This window comes from Salvelinus alpinus, chromosome 39 (genome assembly GCF_045679555.1).
Source record: "Salvelinus alpinus chromosome 39, SLU_Salpinus.1, whole genome shotgun sequence".
Lineage (NCBI taxonomy): Eukaryota > Metazoa > Chordata > Actinopteri > Salmoniformes > Salmonidae > Salvelinus > Salvelinus alpinus.
In genome coordinates, this window is record NC_092124.1 from 2,206,719 (window position 1) to 2,230,315 (window position 23,597).

The 23,597-nt window shown below is 45.3% G+C and overlaps 1 protein-coding gene across 2 annotated transcripts in view; it reads right to left on the minus strand.

Annotated features, from left to right (window-relative positions):
- The window catches only part of LOC139566646 (catenin alpha-2), a 756,349-nt gene that overhangs the window by 68,449 nt on the left and 664,303 nt on the right, over positions 1-23,597 (minus strand). For both annotated transcript variants that reach the window (XM_071387896.1, XM_071387897.1), the window contains exons 10-12: positions 14,941-15,033; positions 10,539-10,695; positions 8,612-8,812 (exon numbers count right to left, since the gene is read on the minus strand). In XM_071387896.1, coding sequence (XP_071243997.1) covers positions 8,612-8,812; positions 10,539-10,695; positions 14,941-15,033 — 451 coding nt within the window. The remainder of the gene's footprint in view (positions 1-8,611; positions 8,813-10,538; positions 10,696-14,940; positions 15,034-23,597) is intronic.

Here is a 23,597-nt window from a genome sequence, read left to right on the forward strand (position 1 = left end):
TGTGTTTGCGCGCGGTGGCGGCACATGTGTGTGTGCCCGACTGCCTGTACTATCCCAAACTATAAATCTAACTGGGCCAATAAGTGACAGGGGTCAAAGGTGAGACACTTGTGATAAGCAGAGCGGGTTGGATAGCTTGACCATTTGACGCCTGTCAAAGGGGAGGTGAGTGACAGCGTCTAGCGTCGAGTGGCGAGGACATGCTAATAGGGCGCAGAGATGCATAGGCACAAAAGCTCACGCAAACACGTACGCACGGAGACACACAGGCGAGCATGAATACGCACATGCACGCAGACACACCTAGACTTGGGCTGGCTTCTCTGGAGGATCTCAGCCAGGCAGGTCAGAAGCTGATGGACACACTCTAACTAGCTGGCGGTCCTACAACAAACACACACACACACACACACCACACACACCTGGCTTTAGTTTACACAAAGTGCAACACCGGCCCAGGACACCACCTGTTCAGTCCTCCTCCACTGGCTCCTCTCCTCTCGCTCTCCTCTCATCCATTTTATATCCGTTTTTATTTCCCCCTCTCCACCTCCACGTCGCACTGTCTCTCCGCCAGCTTTCAGGTGGCACCAATTTAGCCTCTGACAGAGCAGGCCCCAGGCCAAACCATGCCACTGTGCCACCTAAAGTAGAGATTAGTCTGTTGTTGTGTGTTTGCATGTGTGTGTGTGTGTGTGTGTGTGTGTGTGTGTGGGGGGGGCTCCGCTGTCACACTGCAGTGGACATGTGCAGTCAGGTGGACAGGGCCTTCCAATTAAAGCAAGCTTATGTCACAAATGGTGCCCAATTTTCTTTTTGTTTACTACTTCTCACCAGGGCCCATGGTTAACAGTAGTGTACTATATAGGAATAGGATGCCATTCTGGACACACTCCAGGTGTGGCAGTGGAACAGTCAGTGGTTTGACGACTCCATACGTGGCGGCTTCTATTTCCTTGTATGCTTTTAGACAGGGAGTGAGATCCTTCGAAATCAGGAAATAAACACAAATAGTGTGATCCAACGTGCTACGCCCAGATTGATTAAGGGCTCAGTTCAATCAGATTCGCTTTAACCGGCATCCTCATAGCGGTGTCGGATGTGGAACTGCGTTCGAGCTGGGAAATCCAAAAGTGGCTCCCGGAATTATACCTTAAGCGGACATTGCCATTGGCTGCATGGAGTCGCACTAAAAGAAATCCAATGCAGCCTTGTGTACAAGTTTGAACACTAGAATTGCGAGATGTAATCTACACATAGATGAGGCTGATAGAAACCTCCATTATTTCGTAGCCTACGCTTTCTCGTTCTGAACTGGGACGGGTGTGGGCTTCCTGACAATGATCAAGAGCTGCTTACCGATTTGACAGCTCCAACGCAGTAACACCTCCGACACTGCCAAAACATCAGCTATGCGGGTGTCGGCTATCGTCGGTTAACGCTTGATCCGATTTAATCTAGGACCTAAAATCACGGTACACCGCGGGGGTAGCAAACTGTCCATATTAGCATGCTTCACACTTATGCACTTTTAAGGATACCGGGTCAACCACGGACGAAACTTGATTTATTCTTAGCCTTGGAAGTAAAAAGAAGAAGAAAAGGCTAAACATAAGAGTAAACAAATGGATAGAGGCGGAAAGTATTACCTGTGGTCCCCTCTTAGTCTTGTCCTGGCACACTGGTCTTGCAAGGTTATATAAAATAGGTTTCACTATCTATGTAAGATACGATCAGTGTGATCCGTGTGGTAGTCCAGGGCTAGTCCACCCCTAGAGATGAGTATCAAACCTGACCCCATACCCTCCTTCCTCACCCTGGCAGTCCCATCCCGCCATCGTTCCTCTCATCCGTCTTTCTCATTACAAGTCATTTAGCAGGGTGGGAAATCCATTGCTGCTCTGTTTATTTACCCTCTGCCGGGATAATGAAAGAGACCACCAGCGTTACTCGAGTGCCTCTCGACGCCGGAGGCAATAAGTCACAAACAAGCATTAAACAAGTCACACACAGTGCCGCCGGGGCCGGCTGTGCTAGGCTAGGCTAGGCCCGTTGTTTTACACACACAGAACAGAGGAACCTATGGCCTGGCTTCCTGGACAAAGATTAAGCCTAGGCTTAAGACTTTATCTGGAATGGAGTGTGTGTTTGCCCAGCCAGACTGCATGTACTTCCCCAAACTATAAATCAGACTGGGTTCGTTGTTGAGGAAGAGAGGGGAGGGGGGGTGAGTGACAGTATCTGGCGTTGAGTGGCGAGCACACACTAATAGGCTTGCACGAGCGCACAGAGATGCACAGGCACACAGGTAAACACCAATACACACAAGCACACACACACTTGGGCAGGCCTCTAACGAAAACTCTTAACTTGATGGCAGTCCTACAGTACACCCCAGAGTCCTGGCTGCAGTTTACACAGGCAACAGCAGACCAGGAAGCCACCTGTTCACTTCTCCGCCACTGACTCCATCCTCTCCTCTCTCTCTCTCTCCTCTCATCCAAATGTCATCTGTTTTTCTTTTTCCCTCTCCACCTCCACATCTCACTATCTCTCCGCCAGCTTTCAGGAGGCACCAATGTAGCCTCTGACAGAGCAGGCCCCAGGCCAAACCATGCCACCAGTGCCACCTAAAGTAGAGATTTGTCTGTTGCCGTGTACGTGTCTCCTCCATGTTGAAGTCACACTGCGGTGGACGTGTACAGTCAGGTGGACAGGGCCTTCCAATGACAGTAGGCTGGCTTCTCAAATGTCTTACGTCCCTATTCCCTTCATAGTGAACTACTTTTGACCGTGGCACATGGGGCTCTGGTCGAATGTAATGCACTTCATAGGAACATGGTACTATTTGGGATGCATTCCAGGTGTTGCAGTGGAACAGGGAAAAGGGGATACCTAGTCAGTTGCACAACTGAATGCATTCAACCGAAGTATGTCTTCCGCATTTAACCCAATCCCTCTGAATCAGAGAGGTGTGGGGGGCTGCCATAATCGATCATCCACGTCACGGCACCCGGAGAGCAGTTGTTGTTGGGGTTTAACTGGGCAGAACGGGGGAACTTGCCGGCTCGTGGATTCAAACTTGCGGCCTTCGGTTACTGGCCCAACGCTTGACGACTCCATACGTGGCGGGTTCTATTTCCTTGTATGCTTTCAGACAGGGAGTGGGATCTTTTGAAATCAGGAAATAAACACAAACAGTTTGTTCCAACATGCTATCCCTGGATTGATTAAATCATGATACACCGCAGAGTAGCAAACTGTTCAATTAGCATGCTCACACTTTTAAGGGTAACCAAGGACAACACTTGATTTATTCTGAGCCATGGAAGTAAAAATATGAAGAAAAGGCACAAAATAAGATTAAACAAATAGATGTAGGCGGAAAGGTATTATCTGTGGTCCAACCCTAGCCTCGTCCTAGCACACTGGTCTTGCGAGGTTACATAAATATGTTTCACTATTTACGCAAGCTCACAAGGTCAGTGTGGTAGCACGAGGCTAGTCCACCCCTAGAGATGAGTATCAAACCTGACCCCATTCCTCCTTCCTCACCCTGGCAGCCCCATCCCGCCATCGTTCCTCTCCTCCATCTTTCCCATTACAAGTCATTTAGCAGTGTGGGAAATCCATTGCTGCTCTGGTTATTTCCCCTTTGCCGGGATAATAAAAGAGACAATCAGCGTTAATCGAGTGCCTCTCGCCGCAGAGGCGATAAGTCATAAACAAGCATTGAACAAGTCACACACGGTGCCATCTGCCCAGATGTGCTGTGCTAGGCTAGCCCTGTTGTTTACACACATAGAATAGAGTAATCTATGGCCTGGCTTCCTGACAAAGACGAAGCTTAGTCCTGGAATAGAAATCATGGTCTATGGTTATTCACCATTGAAAGTACGGTTTAATCCAGGACTAGGATTAATCTGTGTATGGGAAACCATCCCCGTGGGCCTACTTTCTGAATATGACTATGAAACTGTTGATAGGTGGTATATTCAACAGACCATGGTTGGTTGGTGTCAGTTCTATGTCAACTCAGTTCAGTTCAGAAATTGAGTTTATGAATTGGGAGAAAACGGCCATCATTTTCAATTAGGGTTTATTCTAATAATGTGAATAAACTCTCAGTTAACTCCATGGTGTTGACTAGGTTCAAATGAATCATCCCTGTTGAATCCATCGACACTACACCACAGAACAGTACATTACAGTACAGTACTGCACAGTAGAGCCTTGTATCAGTGTATAAGCATCACATTGTGAAGCTTTTGCAAAAATATATGAATCACGGTTATTGATCCGTAAGTCAAGGCATTGTAATCAAGTACAGTAAGTCAAGTAGTAAAGTACAGTAAGTCAAGTAGTACAGTACAGTAAGTAAAGTAATATAGTACAGTAAGTAAAGTAGTACAGTAAGTAAAGTAGTACAGTAAAGTAGTATAGTACAGTAAGTAAAGTAGTACAGTACAGTAAGTAAGTAAAGTAGTACAGTAAGTAAATTAGTAAAGTACAGTAAGTCAAGTAGTACAGTACAGTACAGTAAGTAAAGTAGTACAGTAAGTAAAGTAATACAGTACAGTAAGTAAAGTAGTACAGTAAGTAAAGTAATATAGTACAGTAAGTAAAGTAGTACAGTAAAGTAATACAGTACAGTAAGTAAAGTAGTACAGTAAGTAAAGTAGTACAGTAAAGTAGTATAGTGCAGTAAGTAAGTAAAGTAGTACAGTAAGTAAAGTAGTACAGTACAGTAAGTAAAGTAGTACAGTACAGTAAGTAAGTAAAGTAGTACAGTAAGTAAAGTAGTATAGTACAGTAAGTAAAGTAGTACAGTACAGTAAGTACGTAAAGTAGTACAGTAAGTAAAGTAGTACAGTAAAGTAATACAGTACAGTAAGTAAGTAAAGTAGTCCAGTAAGTAAAGTAGTACAGTAAAGTAGTATAGTACAGTAAGTAAAGTAGTACAGTACAGTACTGGACAGTACAGTGAAGAGTGCATGGTCACATCTCCGGCCAACAGGATTAGTGCCTGTCTGGGAGATACTATACTGTACTACAACGCCCCACAAAGTCACTTTGGGGGCTGCCTAAAAAAAGATGGGATGAATAATGATATGAATTCATGAGGATGTGTTCTCCCCTTATCAGAGGTTATTACAGGCTAATGAGAGTCAAACCACACTCATGCAGGAGCCACTCTTCCCCTGTCCCCCTCCTGCCTTCAGTGAAATGAATATAAACTGCCTGCCTCGCTCCTTTTTTTAAGGAAGAGAAAAAAGAGCAAAGAAAGAAGCATGGGAATGTCGAGTTCAAAAGCGTTAGTTAGCGAATGCCAGCTCAGTCAAAGGAGGAGATGTGTCGCACATTAACCTTCATGGGGTCTGGTTGTAGTGGCATGCTCAATTGATGCTGCTAATTGAAATGTAGAAGGTGAGGGAGGGGGGGGGGGATGTTGGGACTGACTTTGACTGGGGTCTTATTCGTCCTAACTATATTTCTCTTTGACGGAGGGCTGTTTTGTTGCTTGTTCCTCCCCTCCTTGTGTTTTAGTGGCGGTGGTGTTTGTTAAATGCCGCCATGCACATCTGATCTGCACCATAAAGCACCTCTATTGATCCCTGGTGAACTTTATCCATCCCCCTCTCTCTATCATCCTCTCCATCCCCCTCTCTCTATCTTCCTCTCCATCCTCCTCTCCCCTCTCTTCATTGTCCTCTCCCCATTATTCTCTCTCCATCCTCTCCCTCTCCCCATCCACCTCTCCCTTCTCTCCACCCTCTCCCTTTCTCCGTCCTCCTCTCCCCGCTCTTCATCCTCCTCTCCCTTCTCTCCATCCTCTCCCTTCTCTCCCTCTCTTCCTCCCCTCCCTACATTTCAGCAGAACGTACGTCTATGGATTTCAGCTACATACCCAGCGGAATGTACATATGAGGGAACATACATAAAGCGGATGGAATATAGGATATATACTGTATGTTGACATTTACTTATACGGCATCAAACCCAATCAACGAGACACAAAACATCTATAGCTGTGAGTGTAGGCCACGTATCAGTCCTCATGTGTATGAAGAACTGTATCAAACAGTTTGGCTTCGTCATATCCCATGTTTCCATGGTGTCCACTAGTACCTTTTTCATGTTTGGTCGATAGGTTGTTGGTCGACCAAGATTTTTTTTAGTTGAGCAGTAGCAAATATACTTTAAAAAAATGTGTCCACATTGTCTGATTCACGCTTGTCTGAGTGGACTAATCCATTGCAGAGGCCAACGGGGGTGGCACACCAGTATCACCAGTAGTATATTTACAGTTAATTACCATCATTTCTCATCTCCTATGTTTTTTTGGTTACGATAACTTCTGTTAATACATTCCATATATTATTATTACACTGTCATTGTAGGAGTGGACACGTCGTTCGCAGAGGGCACAACCTAGGCTATACAAGTTTTGGTTTATTTCATTCCAATTTGTTCATCGTCTTTTGTTTGGAGCACTCCTGTATATCTTGAGTAAGGACACGCACCTGATTACGCATATAGAAGTAGGCCTAGGCTCCCTGGTTTGCACGCAAATGTAGGCTTATAAATGTGCCCGTTTGGGGATGTGGTACTCGTTCTGATTGTCTTAACTCATCATCACCCCCGAGCTTCTCAAAGTCATTTTATCTTCGCCTCAAAACAGCAAGTAAACAAAGTCTGTTTTTTACATCCATTGAGAATGACAATAGTGCCTCAACGTAGCCTATTTGAAAAATCTTTCCAGCTCTCTCCCTTTCGCTAACAACTCAGCATCAAAGGGGGAAATAAATGTCGTGCTTTGATCCGGTGGAAACGTCATAAAAAAAGGTCTACCTGATTACTTGCACAAATAGCCTACAGCTGTGTCTGTCTGTCTGGAGTTCACTGGTGTGGGAAACTCTGAGGGCCCAGAATATTTTATACAATGTTGCAAGTTTGCTAGCACCCAGCTTTGCCCAAACCTAGTTAATAGTTGAAACATTGTTTCAAGTTCCTTGCAGACAGGCCATGCGTAGCCAATGTGATTTATAATATTTATTTTCCTCAGGATATTTTCTGCCTGCAGGCTGTAATGTTTTTATTTGTGGGCTTTATGTAGGGTATTTTTACAGATTGGCAATGGCAATAGATGTTACTTTTAGATTTGTATAATTTTCATCGAGCAATAATTTTGATTAACCACATGACAAGACTTAATTCTGAATGAAATGAAACTGTTCCATGAAAATGTGCACATGAAAATCTTAGCTGGCACGCAGATCAGTAGAAATGGTACGATATTTGAACTCCAAATTTAAAAGGCTGCCGACCGCTGGTGCAGCCTATTATCGTCAACTTCAGGAGCTTAAAGGCAGAATCTGCGAAGACCAGCAGCAGCGGGCAGCGGGAGGAGGAGGGTCGGGAATCTTTTCTTCTTCTGGTTAGGCTATATTGATCTCTGGCTCCCTCTTTAGTAATCTGTATGTCTTCATTTTTAATCGCAGTGCTTAAAGCATCAGACAAGCTCAGTAGATGACCTATAGCTGATATCTTTTTTTCATGAGCACGGCCTTATTTCTTTTACATCATGTTGGATGACCGTCATTCATATTCCATTCACCCAGTTCAATGTAACCTCGATAGGTTTAGGCTACTACATGATGCTCAAATTTCCCCTATACCCATCATGAGGTTGCTACAACCTAGCCTATGAATGACATTTTACAACGCAGGTGCACACAGGTCGAGAATGTACTGTATTTTTTGATGACAGACAGGGACAGAAGGACAGACAGTGACACATTCAATAACGCCTTGCACACGCTTGCCTGCATCTAGTTTATCTAGGGTGTAATCATTAGTCCAACAGTTGCAAACAAGAGTTTTTATCGCCGTTTCATTTGCTTCCATATTGAAAAGTGTTCAACTATTGTCTTTCTCTTTGAGTCAACTACTCAACACAGTTTATGCACTGCAGTGCTAGCTAGCTGTAGCTTATGCTTTCACTACTACATTCATTCTCTGATCCTTTGATTGGGTGGACAACATGTCAGTTCATGCTGCAAGAGTTCTGGTAGGTTGGAGGAGGTCCTCTGGAAATTGTCATAATTACTGTGCAAGTCTATGGAAGTGGGTGAGAATCAAGAGCCTCCTAGGTATTTGTATTGAAGTCAATGTACCAAGAGGAGGACGGAAGGTAGCTGTCTACCGGCTACACCATGGTGCTACCCTACAGAGTGCTGTTGAGGCTACTGTAGACCTTCATTGCAAAACAGTGTGTTTTAATCAATTATTTGGTGACGTGAATATATTCAGTACAGTTTTATCGAAAAAGGAAACTTTTAAATGTTTATGAAATTCACTGAGGAGGGTGGTCCTTCCCTGTGTGTGTGTGTGTGTGTGTGTGTGTGTGTGTGTGTGTGTGTGTGTGTGTGTGTGTGTGTGTGTGTGTGTGTGTGTGTGTGTGTGTGTGTGTGTGTGTGTGTGTGTGTGTGTGTGTGTGTGTGTGTGTGTGTGTGTGTGTGTGTGTGTGTGTGTGTGTGTGTGTGTGTGTGTGTGTGTGCGTGTGTGTGTGTGTGTGCGTGTGTGTGTGTGTACACTACGACCAACTCACCGGTCTCAGACAGCAGCCTGATAGACTCCAGAACGCGCTCGGTGTAAACGCCTGGCTCGTAGTTCTCCATCTCCGCGTTGATGATGTGAACGACGCGGGCCGCCCGACCCCTGATAGCGCCCGCCGTGCGGTCCAGAGTGTCCACGTCGCCTTCCTGCAGGGCGATCACGCACTTGTTCACGTCCTCCAGAATGTGGTTTTCTGTGGGGTAAAAATAAAGGGAGGGAGGGAGGGAGAGAGAGAGAGAGAGAGAGAGAGAGAAAGAAAGAGAAGGAGAGGGGGGTAGAGACAGAGAGAGAGAGCGGTAGAGAGAGCGAAAGGAGAAGGAAAGCAAGAGAGAGTGCGCGAGAGAGAGAGCGAGAGGCACGGTGGGGGGGTCAGTTTGGTGTTCATTAGGCACAAACATGCTTCATGGGATAGCTTAGTAACTTGAGGGTCAACTGCTGTTTGATAAAAAAAAGAGAAAGTCCAGATTTCATTGCACAATCATTCTAACCCTTTCATTGACAAGAGTCCTTGTGGACTACAATATAGACAGTTGCAGAATGAGGTGGTAGTCCTTCAAAAGACTCCACCACAGAGTTTCCCGAACTCGGTCATCAGGACCCCAAGGGGTGCACGTTTTGATTTTTTCCCCTAACACTACACAGCTGATTCAACTAATCAAAGCTGTATGACTAGTTGATTATTAGGGCAAAAACCAAACAAGCACCCCTTGTTGGTCCCGAGGACCGAGTTTGGGAAGCAATGCTACCATAACGGCGACCTGTACTGTGTGCGTGAACGTGTATGCTCACGTGTGTGTCAGCATACTGCATGTGTGTGTCAGCATGCGTGTGGATGTGTGTATTCTCCTCTTTTGAAAGTGATTCATTTTGAACCGTGATCCTGTACTTGTCGCCTATGTTACCCAGACTACTGTAGCATTGTTAACACGCGCCGTCAAAGTAACATAGTGAGTGGGTGACCTCATCAAGGGCGTCCGCCATGAGGGTGTTGTTCAGATGAAAGGACTAAGCATGCCCCCCCCCCCACACACACACGGTCAACAGTAGTGCACTACTGTATATAGGGAATTGGGTGCCATTTGGAATGATCCCTAAACAACCGGTGACTTTCTTGAGAAAGCATGTCTGTGTCCTGGAACTGCGTCAATAGCCCCTGACCCACTATGGCCTACGACGCTTAAATCCCGTACAAGCAGAGAATACTGTGTTCGACCGTTGTATCTCCTAATGACTAACTCACTTAATTATCATGGTCATCTGTATTAAATGATATCACAGTCATCATCATTAGAAGCCATACCGGTATCTACAGGAAAGCGTTCTCCTTTCTCTAAATGGGAGCAGAAACAATGTCGGATAAACGCGTCTTTCGGTGGAAAAACACTGTGCTTATCCTATACACAGTACAAACACACATAGTCTACTTTATCTCGGGCTGTATGTATCAAGTGTCTCAGAGGAGGAGTGCTGATCCAGGATCAGGCCCTCCCTGTCCATGTCATCTTTTTCATTTAAAACGAAAAAAGGTCAAACTGATTCTTAATCAACCCTCCTACTCTGAGCCATTTGATACATACGGCCCCAAGTGTCAAGAACTATTATACAATAAACGGTTAGAATCCGTGAGGCTATATGTTGGTGGCAGTGGAGGCTGGTGGAAGAAGCTATAGGAGGACGGCTAATTGGAATGGCTGGAATGGAAGTATTGGAACAGAGTCAAACGTGGTTTCCATATGTTTGATACCGTTACAATTATTCCATTCCAGCCATTACAATCTGCCCGTCCTCCTATAGATCCTCCCCCCAGCCTCCTCTGTTTGGTGGCAGCTCAGTTGCAACTCGTTTTAGTGTTAAAAAGCACTTCATTTTAACAGTGTACAACATTGTACAGTATTTTCTAATCTTTCCCAACTCCATACCTGACACGGACAGGAAGTCATCCACGGAAGTGATATCGTCGACGGCCTCGGTGAGGATGCGCACCTGCTTCTCCCATTGGTCCTTGAACACGTCCATGTTGTCCTGGGCAACCTTGCTCTGGGGCCGAGCAGCCAGGGTGAGGGCCGCGTTGATCACCTGGGGGGGTAGAGAGTGAAGGTTGAGAGAAAAGGTGTGTGTGTGTGTGTGTGTGTGTGTAGGACCACCACAATTAAGGGGATCTCCAAATCCAGTCCTGGAGTGCTTACTTTACAGGCCGTGCAGGGTTTTATTCTAGCCCAGCACTAACACATCTAATGAAGACCTGGATTATAACCTTGTAACTCTCCAAGACTCCTGACTTCAAACCCTTTACCTCGATTAAAAGACTGAAGTGCCTCCTAAGGAAATAGGACTAGCTCGAGGCCATGACCAGGACTGTACTTCAACGATTAACACCCTTGCTATATACATTAGAGTAATTAAGTAAGTAAGAAGCCTCGCACGAGCCTCGGTACACCCGCTAGATAGAGTAGAGGATGTGAAATGGACCACATCAGCGGTACAGTAGGCTATAGCACATTCTACTTCCCTTTCTGCAGTCAGTTTCCTTAAGCACATTAAAGGGACAGTGCACCCAAATTGAAAACGGCATGAACGTCATTGTGCAGTCTATAATCGACAGACTAGGTAGGACAGCAATCCACGCTTTGGTTTTGTTTATGTCGTTTTGTCAAGATGTAATTTCGTAATGGGTGACGGGGGTTCTCTGGATACACTTCCAGCAGATTGAACAGCAGGATCGTTTGGAAAACTGGATGTCTTCGTAGGAGAAAAATCATTGTTAATCCCAGGAATGAGAACTAATGATCTAACAGATAGACAATGTTCCAGCCCGGCAAATTACATGGATAATATCCAGTTAATATATTCATGTTTATTCAAGAACGAGTGGTAAAGCAATAGGCAGGGTGCCATTACTACTGTAGGCATGTATGACTGACTAAACCAATCAGGATATTTTTTTTATTTTGTACATTTAAATCATTTAGCAGACGCTCTTATCCAGAGCGACTCACAGTACATTCATCTTAAGGTAGCTAGGCGAGACAACCACAACTTCCCCCACCACCTTCTTATTTAAAATATGTCTCGCCAATTTCGATCTTGCCCCATCGCTGCAACTCCGGCAGGCACCCGGCCCAACACAAGGAGTCGCGATAAAGCCCCCTCGTCCAAACCCAGACATCACTGGACCAATTGTGCACCATTCCCATGCGACTCCTGGCCACAGCCGGTTGTGGCACAGCCCGGGAATGAACCTGGTTCTGTAGTATCTCCTCTAGTACTGCGACGCAGTGCCTTAGACCGCTGTGCCACTCAGGAGGCCCTGATAGTTTACATTTTTTAACAAAAGTTTTGCCTTATTTTCTACATACGTATGGTGCTATCAAGTCATCCAGACCGATTTTTTAAAAGTCCATTAGCTTGTTAAAGCTTGGAAAACAAGGTAAAAAATATATATATTTTAAATATGCCTGAGGTAGGTTGAGCAGTTAAGGCCTTGGCCCCTACGCACATATGCATAGGGGCCACCGGCCTTCCCACTATGTTCCATGCATCTTTCTACCATTTAATTTCTGTTTATATCAACAACAAAAAACTATTTCTGTTTATATCTGTTTAAATCAGGAAAAAACACGTTTGAAATAATTGCAAAAAAGTGAAGGAACCCATTTGCTTTTACAGTTTCGACTTTTAGCTCAATTAGCCTAAAAGAGACTCTCCTAAAGAGTCTGATCAGGGATCAGGGTTTGACAGCCACTAACGATGCCTGGCAATAAGCAAAGCCAGTCATCTAATACACACACTCATCTTACATAACCCTCCTTTTTTGTTCTATTCACTGTTTTCTTTTGTCTTTAACACCCCTGTCAAACCGACCTCCTGTTAAAACACAAAATTCAAAAAGGCCCCTCGCACACCTGAGTCATCTTATTGCATGTGCGTGGGAATAATGGGATTACTTAAAAGAAAAGACAAACTCGCACCACGTTTTTTTATTCAAGCTCACATGTCGACCTCTTGGCCTTCGACAGGGCTTTTTCAAAATGTCAAAACAACCATCTATTTTATCCCCCACCTTTCTTTTTTTCTTTCTTTGAATCACTTATCCTCTATCGCTCTGCGCTTTCTCTATGTTGAGCCGTTGCCGAGGAAAAGCGACAGCTGGTTAACTTAAAACTTGCAATCCCCTTCCAAAGTTTTCTAATGCTAGCCTGGACTCAGTGGAGGTCAGTTTATCAAAAAGTGGGTCTCGGTGGGTGCAATGTGGCTGCTTGTCGGGCCCCGTGTGAGTCTTCGAGAGGCTAGCACCTTGAATGTTAAGAACTGCACCTTCCCTCATTCCCTCCTTCCTCTCCTTTCTTCACTTCCATTAGTGAGCGCAGGGTCCCCTGGGAAAATGCCCCGAACCTTAACCTTGGAAACAACGTATCGATTGCCACCTACTCCTCTGTCAGACATCCAGAGGAAGGCCGCTCCGGGAGGCTAGAGCTTCCATCTGTATCTCTCTCCTATACCCTTCCCTCTCTCCTTCTCTTTCTCTCTGTGCTCCCTCTTTCTCTCCTCCTCTATCTTTTTCTCTCTCCCTCCCAATCGCTCTCTCTCTCTACCTCTCTCTCTCTCTGCCCTCGCTCTCTCTCTCTGCCCTCTCTCTCTTCCCTCTCTCTCTGCCCTCTCTCTCTCTCCCTCTCTCTCTTCCCTCTCTCTCTGCCCTCTCTCTCTCTCCCTCTCTCTCTCCCTCTCTCTCTTCCCTCTCTCTCTGCCCTCTCTCTCTCTGCCCTCTCTCTCTTCCCTCTCTCTCTGCCCTCGCTCTCTCTCTCTGCCCTCTCTCTCTTCCCTCTCTCTCTGCCCTCTCTCTCTCTCCCTCTCTCTCTTCCCTCTCTCTCTGCCCTCTCTCTCTGCCCTCTCTCTCTCCCTCTCTCTCTGCCCTCTCTCTCTCTCCCTCTCTCTCTTCCCTCTCTCTCTCTCCCTCTCTCTCTGCCCTCGCTCTCTCTCTCTGCCCTCTCTCTCTTCCCTCTCTCTCTGCCCTCTCTCTCTGCCCTCTCTCTCTCTCTCCCTCTCTCTCTGCCCTCGCTCTCTCTCTCTGCCCTCTCTCTCTCTCTCTCTCTCTCTGCCCTCTCTCTCTCTCCCTCTCTCTCTTCCCTCTCTCTCTGCCCTCGCTCTCTCTCTCTGCCCTCTCTCTCTCTCCCTCTCTCTCTTCCCTCTCTCTCTGCCCTCTCTCTCTCTCCCTCTCTCTCTGCCCTCTCTCTCTGCCCTCTCTCTCTCTCCCTCTCTCTCTTCCCTCTCTCTCTCCCTCTCTCTCTGCCCTCGCTCTCTCTCTCTGCCCTCTCTCTCTCTCTCTCTCTCTCTCTCTCTGCCCTCTCTCTCTCTCCCTCTCTCTCTTCCCTCTCTCTCTGCCCTCTCTCTCTCTCTCTCTCTCTCTGCCCTCTCTCTCTCTCCCTCTCTCTCTTCCCTCTCTCTCTGCCCTCGCTCTCTCTCTCTCCCTCTCTCTCTTCCCTCTCTCTCTGCCCTCGCTCTCTCTCTCTCCCTCTCTCTCTTCCCTCTCTCTCTTCCCTCTCTCTCTTCCCTCTCTCTCTGCCCCCTCTCTCTCTCCCTCTCTCTCTTCCCTCTCTCTCTTCCCTCTCTCTCTGCCCTCGCTCTCTCTCCCTCTCTCTCTTCCCTCTCTCTCTGCCCTCGCTCTCTCTCTCTCCCTCTCTCTCTTCCCTCTCTCTCTTCCCTCTCTCTCTTCCCTCTCTCTCTGCCCCCTCTCTCTCTCTCTCTCTCTCTTCCCTCTCTCTCTTCCCTCTCTCTCTTCCCTCTCTCTCTGCCCCCTCTCTCTCTCTCTCTGTGTTCCCTTTGACTTTCTTGTTACCCACACAGACACACACAGTACTAAGACGAAGAACGCTGCCTGTGCCCAAACAAACTTGCCCGCCAGCAAAGTTGTGTACTAAAGTCTTACTACTCTGTCTTCCTCACCATGTACAATTACTGTGTGGGTTTTCTTTGATCATTGTTAACAAGTTGGTTTTAGGGTATAGTGACTCAGAGAGAAATGTAATAATATATACTTACTCTCTATTCAATGGCACTTCCCAATGCAATGGCATGGCAACCAAATAATACAGTGTGTTTAAAAAACTCTACAATAAATGTAAAAGAGCTGAACCGAGTACCTCCAATGGGTGGTGTTATTACCAGGGTCATGTTCAGTAGGGCGTACCGACACAGTCCCATTTTGCAATGGAAAACAACAATTGTTTCAGGTAGTTACCCTCCCTTGTTTCATTACATTTCAAAACGTATTTCCTCTCTACTAAACAGGATCCAAGACATACAGTACAGTGTGGTGATGCATACCTGTGGGCAGAGGCTGTCGATCTGGGTGGCAGCCATTCGCACCAGCTTCACACCCTCCTCGTTGTTGGAGATGGAGCAGGCCAGGTTAGCCACCTATAACAAGAGAGAAGACACAAAGTCTGAGCTACTTTTTGGCATGTTCATTAGACGGTAACAAACGTCAGACAAGGCTAAATTCTTCAACGGGTTTTCGAGACTCTGCCTACTACAGGCATTTAATCATATTCTTTCTCTCACGATGCAAGTACCCTTGGTATTACTATTAGCGATGGTCTGTTAGCTTTCACCTAAAACCCCAACACAATTTCCCCACTAACGCTCACACTGCTTAACCTCTTATAATGTGTGCAGATAGTGATTCCTGAAGGAGGCTGTCTCTGCCACAGCCTTAACTCATGTCTGTAGCTATCTGTAACCGGCGGCAGGGGATTTAATGCTTGGCTAGTCAAGGCAATGTTGGGGCAAAATATGTACCAGGGTTTGGGCTTGCTCATCTGTTTGATTGGTATTTGTTATTCCCCTGCGTTGAGACCTGGTGGGTGCCCCACCCCCTCCATCCCTCTCTTTCTCTCTCTTCGTTGCGCTATAATTTCCCCAAAAATAGTTGAATTATTTAGATCACATATGGACTATAATGTGAGTTTTCCACTAGTCTATCTCAAGGGCATATTTTTTCTGAGAAAGAGAAATGAAGAAACTGAGAAAAAGAAAGAGAGAGATTGAGGAATAGAAAGACCAGCTTTCTTCTGTTCTACTGTGCTGACGGCACTACTGTTAAGATGGTGGCAGGGTGAGAGACTGTACTAAATTAATCCTTGTGAGTGGCAAACCTCCTCCACCGCTCTCCACTCCTCTACCACCCTTTACTCCTTCCCTCTCTCTCTCCCTCTCTCCTTCATTTCTGAAAAATCACTGTTTAAAAAAAATATATTATTCAGATCGCATACGCTCTTAGAATGAAAGGTGCTATCTAGAACCCAAAAGGGTTCTTCGGCTGTCATCATTGGAGAATCCTTTGAAGAACACTTTTTGGTTACAGGTCCCTTTTGGTTCCAAATAGAACCCTTTTGGGTTCCATGTAGTACCCTTTCCACAGGGGGCTCTGCATGGAACCAAAAGGGTTCCACATGGAACCAAAAAAGCGTGTACCTGGAACCAAAAAAGGGTTCTGCTATAGGGACTGATATAGGTACCTTTTCTCGAAGAGTGTTAGGACTATAATGTGCATTTTCCACTGGACTATCTCAAGGGCATATTTTTCTGAGAAAGTGAATGTGAAAAAATGTGAGAAATAATAATAAGAGAGAGAGATATTGGGCAATAAAAAGAACAGGTGGACCAGCTTTCTTCTGTTCTACCCTGCTGGCAGCACTACAGTTAAGATGGTGGCAGGGTGTGAGATTGTACTAAATTAATCCAATGGCTGCTTTACAAAACATAATCACCCGGAAATGTCAGATAGCTACATGGAGAACTCTGCGTTAATCGGCAAAAGAGTGGCGGCCATATTGCCCCAGGCCTTATACAATGGACTCCTCCCTTCCTATCAGAACCAAATGGATAAGCCTAAATGGGCACCTGTAAGGTGGCAGTGTCATGTATGTAAAGAGTCTCAGACATTAGTGGTGAAATACTCAGAGTGCCTTGAGGTTCATTACCGGAGAGCCTGTGTGCTTAAATCATCAGCCGGGCTTGTTGGTGCAAAAAGGCGCTTCCTCGTACAATTAGGAGGCCAGATGGCCTTTCAGATGGAACACCTCTTCGGTTTAATTTACGCCTGCGTATGTACAGAGGTGCACTCTCTCGCTCTTTCTCTCTTACAACCAAAGGTAGTCTCTCTCTGCTACCTTCACTTCCCAACACGTCTTAGCGGTAATATCCCTCTCTTTCCTGTGTCTCTCTATCCTGCCTACAAGCAGATAATTCATTAAATCATTCTCTCGCTCTTTCCAACATCTAGAGGCAGGCTCACTCTCTGTCATTCCTCCTGCTGTGGATTCCCAATGTCTCCACTAGCTGGGAGGAGGAAGGGAAGAACAATTTGATTTTCTCTCTCTCTACACTATTTGCCCAGCTTACAATAATATATATATATTTTTTTAAACAGACCAATTAAAGACAGTCAATCCACTACGTTGGGAGTTTGATACACTCAGGCATGTGGCGACACACACACACACACACACTGCACTGGAGTGTGATGTCACACACATCACATTCTCTACCTCACTGTGTTTACTTTACACCATCTCATTGTCATAACTGCCACATTCTGTGTAATCAATTTAATGTTGCCCCAAAATGAATTAGGTTGGCAACACTACGGGAATATATTGAAGCTAAAAAGACAGATGCCTGTTGGCGGCTGGTACTGCCAAGGCATATCAACGCTCCTTTTGATCACATGTCACTTTTTGAGGCAAATTGAGGTAAATCAAATCTATGTTAGAAGATCCTCGCTCAAGGCCCTGTGTCTCCCTTTACTAGTGACGGCTATGAGTGACTTGATGGATTGCACTCCTTTGTGTGAGTGAGTGTGTGTGTGAGGGAACACTGTTTAAAAGAAGCTACAGTATGTAAACAATGTTCCAACAAACTAAAAGCCTCTCATTGTGTCATATTGGCACAGAGAGTACTGTACCTTTATACATAAATAAACCATATCTCTGTCCTATACCTACAGTTAAGCCACATCTCTATACCCTATCTCTGTACTATACCTCCAGTTAAACCACATCTCTATACTGTATCTCTGTCCTATACCTCCAGTTAAACCACAACTCTATACCCTATCTCTGTCCTGTACCTCCAGTTAAGCCACATCTCTATACCCTATCTCTGTACTATACCTCCAGTTAAACCACATCTCTATACTGTATCTCTGTCCTATACCTCCGGTTAAACCACATCTCTATACTGTATCTCTGTCCTGTACCTCCAGTTAAACCACATCTCTATACCCTATCTCTGTACTATACCTCCAGTTAAACCACATCTCTATACCGTATCTCTGTCCTATACCACCAGTTAAACCACATCTCTATACCCTATCTCTGTCCTGTACCTCCAGTTAAACCACATCTCTATACCGTATCTCTGTCCTATACCTCCAGTTAAACCACATCTCTATACCCTATATCTATACTATACCTCCAGTTAAACCACATCTCTATACCCTATCTCTATACTATACCTCCAGTTAAACCACATCTCTATACTGTATCTCTGTACTATACCTCCAGTTAAACCACATCTCTATACCCTATCTCTGTCCTGTACCTCCAGTTAAACCACATCTCTATACCCTATCTCTGTTCTATACCTCCAGTTAAACCACATCTCTATACCGTATCTCTGTCCTATACCACCAGTTAAACCACATCTCTATACCCTATCTCTGTCCTGCACCTCCAGTTAAACCACATCTCTATACCGTATCTCTGTCCTATACCTCCAGTTAAACCACATCTCTATACCCTATCTCTATACTATACCTCCAGTTAAACCACATCTCTATACTGTATCTCTGTACTATACCTCCAGTTAAACCACATCTCTATACCCTATCTCTGGACTATACCTCCAGTTAAACCACATCTCTATACCCTATCTCTGTACTATACCTCCAGTTAAACCACATATCTATACCCTATCTCTGTCCTATACCTCCAGTTAAACCACATCTCTATACCGTATCTCTGTCCTATACCACCAGTTAAACCACATCTCTATACTGTATCTCTATACTATACCTCCAGTTAAACCACATCTCTATACCGTATCTCTATACTATACCTCCAGTTAAACCACATCTCTATACTGTATCTCTATACTATACCTCCAGTTAAACCACATCTCTATACCGTATCTCTATACTATACCTCCAGTTAAACCACATCTCTATACCGTATCTCTGTCCTATACCTCCAGTTAAACCACATCTCTATACCCTATCTCTATACTATACCTCCAGTTAAACCACATCTCTATACTGTATCTCTATACTATACCTCCAGTTAAACCACATCGCTATACTGTATCTCTGTACTATACCTCCAGTTAAACCACATCTCTATACCCTATCTCTGGACTATACCTCCAGTTAAACCACATCTCTATACCGTATCTATGTACTATACCTCCAGTTAAACCACATTTCTATACCCTATCTCTGTACTATACCTCCAGTGAAACCACATCTCTATACTGTATCTCTGTACTATACCTCCAGTTAAACCACATCTCTATACCCTATCTCTGTATTATAACTCCAGTCACTGGAGGCTTCTTGCCATGGATCATCACTGGAGGCTTCTTGCCATGGATCATCACTGGCGGCTTCGTGCCATGGATCATCACTGGAGGCTTCTTGCCATGGATCATCACTGGAGGCTTCGTGCCATGGATCATCACTGGAGGCTTCTTGCCATGGATCATCACTGGAGCCTTCGTGCCATGGATCATCACTGGAGGCTTCGTGCTATGGATCATCACTGGAGGCTTCTTGCCATGGATCATCACTGGAGGCTTCGTGCCATGGATCATCACTGGAGGCTTCGTGCTATGGATCATCACTGGAGGCTTCTTGCCATGGATCATCACTGGAGGCTTCTTGCCATGGATCATCACTGGAGTGAGGAGACGTATGGGCAGTCTGGTACGTGGAGCTGCCACAGGGCTCACCAGGCTGGGGAGACATACAGGAGGCCTGGTTCTGGCAGCAGGCACAGGACTCACCAGGCTGGGGAGACATACTGGAGGCTTGGTTCTTGGCGCTGGCACCGGATACACTGGGCCGTGGAGGCGCACTGGAGGTCTCGAGCCTAGAGCCTGCACAACCCGTCCTGGCTGGATGGTTATCTTCGCCCTGCACACGCGGGGCGCTGGCACAGGACGCACTGGGCTGTGCAGACGCACCGGAGACACTGTGCGTAGAGCCGGCGCAGGATATACTGGGCCGAGGAGGCACACTGGAGGTCTGGAGAGCAGGGCTGGCACAACCCGTCCTGGCTGGATGCTGACCCTAGCCCGGCAACTGCGGGGTGCTGGCACAGGATGTACTGGGCTGTGGATGCGCACTGGAGACACCGTGTGCTTCACCGCATAACACGGTGCCTGACCAGTACCGCGCTCCTCAAAGCGACTATCTTGCTCCAGACTCCAACCCCTCCAAACTCTTTCGTCCCTCTCCACTGCCAACCACTCCTCGCTCAAACGGTCCAAGAATTCCTCCTCGGTCTCGGACTCACCCCTCAGCACCGACGCCCACGTCATCTGCCCCCCCCCCCAAAACAAATTGGGGGGCTGCCTCTCGGGTTTCCGTCCTGTCCTCTTCCCCGGACCACGCTGCTTGGTCCATTTGTGGTGGGTAGTTCTGTCACGGCCGTTGAAAGAAGTGGACCAAGGTGCAGCGTGGTGAGCGTACATTTCTCTTTTTATTTAAAATGTCGCCAACAAAACAACAAACGAAAAACAGCCGTGAAGCTTACAGGGCAAAGTGCCACAAACAAAGATAACTACCCACAACGAAAGGAGGGAAAAAGGGCTACCTAAATATGGTTCCCAATCAGAGACAACGATAGACAGCTGTCCCTGATTGAGAACCATACCCGGCCAAAACATAGAAACACAAAATCATAGAAAACAAAACATAGAATGCCCACCCCAAATTACACCCTGACCAAACTAAATAGAGACATAAAAAGGCTCTCTAAGGTCAGGGCGTGACAGATATGGCTTATCAAGAAGCTGATTAAACAGCATGATTATTACACAGGTGCACCTTGTGCTGGGGACAATAAAAGGCCACTCTAAAATGTGCAGTATTTTCACACAACACAATACCACAGATATATCAAGTTTGAGGGAGCGTGCAATTGGCATGCTGACTGCAGGAATGTCCACCAGAGCTGTTTCCATATAATTTAATATTAATTTCTCTACCATAAGCCACCTCCAACGTTGTTTTAAAGAATTTGGCAGTATGTCCAACCGACTTCACAACCGTAGACAATGTGTATGACGTCGTGTCGGCAAGTGGTTTGCTGATGTCAACTTTGTGAACAGAGTGTCCCATGGTGGCGGTGGGATTATGGTATGGGAAGGCATAAACTACAGACAACGGACACAATTCCATTTTATTGATGGCAATTTGAATGCACAAAAATATCTTTCTTTTCATTTTGACATTATGGAGTATTTTGTGTAGATCAATCACGAAAAAAATACAATTCAATCTATTTCAATCCCACTTTGTAACGCAACAAAATGTTGAAATTAAAGGAGGTGTATACTTTCTATAGGCACTGCAGTTGACCCATCTGAGGCTGTGGGCCAGAGGCCCTTCCAAATGCTGGCCCTCCGCTCGGGCTGGCCCTGTATGTCCTGTCTGTTTCTGCCTCTCTGTCTCTCTGTCTCTCTCTGCGACCCCAAAATACTGTGAACTGGACCTGGGCCAACACGCCATGTTCGGCCAAACGAATAATTACAATTAACTAAAGAAGGCTGTGGGCCAGAGGCCCTTTCAATTGCTGGCCCTCCACTCGGCTGGCCCTGTATGTCCTGTCTGTTTCTGCCTCTGTCTCTCCCTGTCTCTCTGTCTCTCTGTCTCTGTCTCTCTCTGCGACCCCAAAACACAGCGAGCTGGACCTGGGCCAACACGCCATGTCCGGCCAAAACAAATAATTACAATTATCTAAAGATGCAAGTGTGTGTGGGTGGGAGAAAGAGAGAGAGAAAGATAGATAACTATTGATTTTGGCTTTGATAATCACTTCAATTCTAATTGGATGAAGGCTCCCTTCCCTGCATGCAGTTGGGAATCTACATTGTGGGTATTCTCACGTACGCTGTCTCAATACCACAGTAGCCTACTCAGTACAGTACTGAACGCCTTAGAGCATGATTTTGAACCACTGCTATCAAAACCTAAGCACGGAAGGTGATAACTCATTGGAACTCTTATTGTGATCAAGCTTTGGCTTGACTATATCCAGATTGTATCACAACCGGCCGTGATTGGGAGTCCCATAGGGTGGCGCACAATTGGCCCAGCGTCATCCGGGTTTGGCCGGTGTAGGCTGTCATTGGAAGTAAGAATTTGTTCTCAACTGACTTGCCTAGTTAAATAAAGGTTAAATAAAAAATAAAAATGTAGCAACTAACGTGTGCAGACATATATTCACAAAGCATCTCAGGGTAGCAGTGCTGATCTAGGATCAGCCTTTTAAGCATTAAGAATAAGAGGGAGGACCAGCACTCTAGTAGTGGGAATGAGTAATTGATTTCTTGAGTACTAGAATGGACGTCAAAGCTTGATCTTTAACCAGAGATTAAAAAAAATAAAAAAAATACTGTAAAACTATTTGATGGAATGTTCTTTGTGGCTGACCGACTGGGCAAGGGAAATTTAGTCTTGAAGACAACATTCATTTGCTTAGACTCTAGTGTTCCATTTGTACATGTGCATTTGCGGGGCACAAAAAAACAAAAAACAAGCCAAGCATCACACTGTTTTTCTCCCTAAATACCCTTTCCCCTCTGTGTCTCATTCACTCAATTGCATTCCGACCGCTCCCTCCACACACTGGTTCTGAGTGCACACACAAGCTCCCGTTAGGCTTACAGAAGTAAATGACTATAAAAGCGTATCTAACTGATGGGATACACAAGCTACATTCCTTGCCAAATGACGACAGTCTTATCACAAATTCAAAATGGACTGGTTGATTGAAGTAGGAAAAAGCGTGTTCCAACAGTGAGCTGCAGTTTTGAAATAACTGTGAAATAACAGTGAAAAAAATACCATGCTATTGTTTGAGGAAAGTGCACAACGACAAAAAACTTTTATCATGACAATTGGTTTGATACATTCACCTCTGAAGGTAAATAATGTACTTACATTCAGTACTCTTGCTCTGATTTGTCATCCTGAGGGTCCCAGAGATAAAATGTAGCATAGTTTTGTTTGATAAAATAAATGTTTATATTTATTTATTTATTTTTATTTCACCTTTATTTAACCAGGTAGGCAAATTGAGAACACGTTCTCATTTACAATTGCGACCTGGCCAAGATAAAGCAAAGCAGTTCGACACATACAACAACACATAGTTACACATGGAGTAAAACAAACATACAGTCAATAATACAGTGAAAAATAAGTCTATATACAATATGAGCAAGTGAGGTGAGATAAGGGAGGTGAAGGCAAACAAAATATATATATAAATAAATAAAAATATAAAAAGGCCATGGTGGCGATACAATATAGCAAGTTAAAAAAAAAGTAGAGTAGAGATAGTAGAGATAGAAAAAGTAGAGATAGAAATAATGGGGTGCAAAGGAGCAAAATAAATAAATAAATAAATACAGTTGGTAAAGAGGTAGTTGTTTGGGCTAAATTATAGATCGGCTATGTACAGGTGCAGTAATCTATGAGCTGCTCTGACAGCTGGTGCTTAAAGCTAGTGAGGGAGATAAGTGTTTCCAGTTTCAGAGATTTTTGTAGTTCGTTCCAGTCATTGGCAGCAGAGAACTGGAAGGAGAGGCGGCCAAAGGAAGAATTGGTTTTGGGGGTGACCAGAGAGATATACCTGCTGGAGCGCGTGCTACAGGTAGGTGCTGCTATGGTGACCAGCGAGCTGAGATAAGGGGGG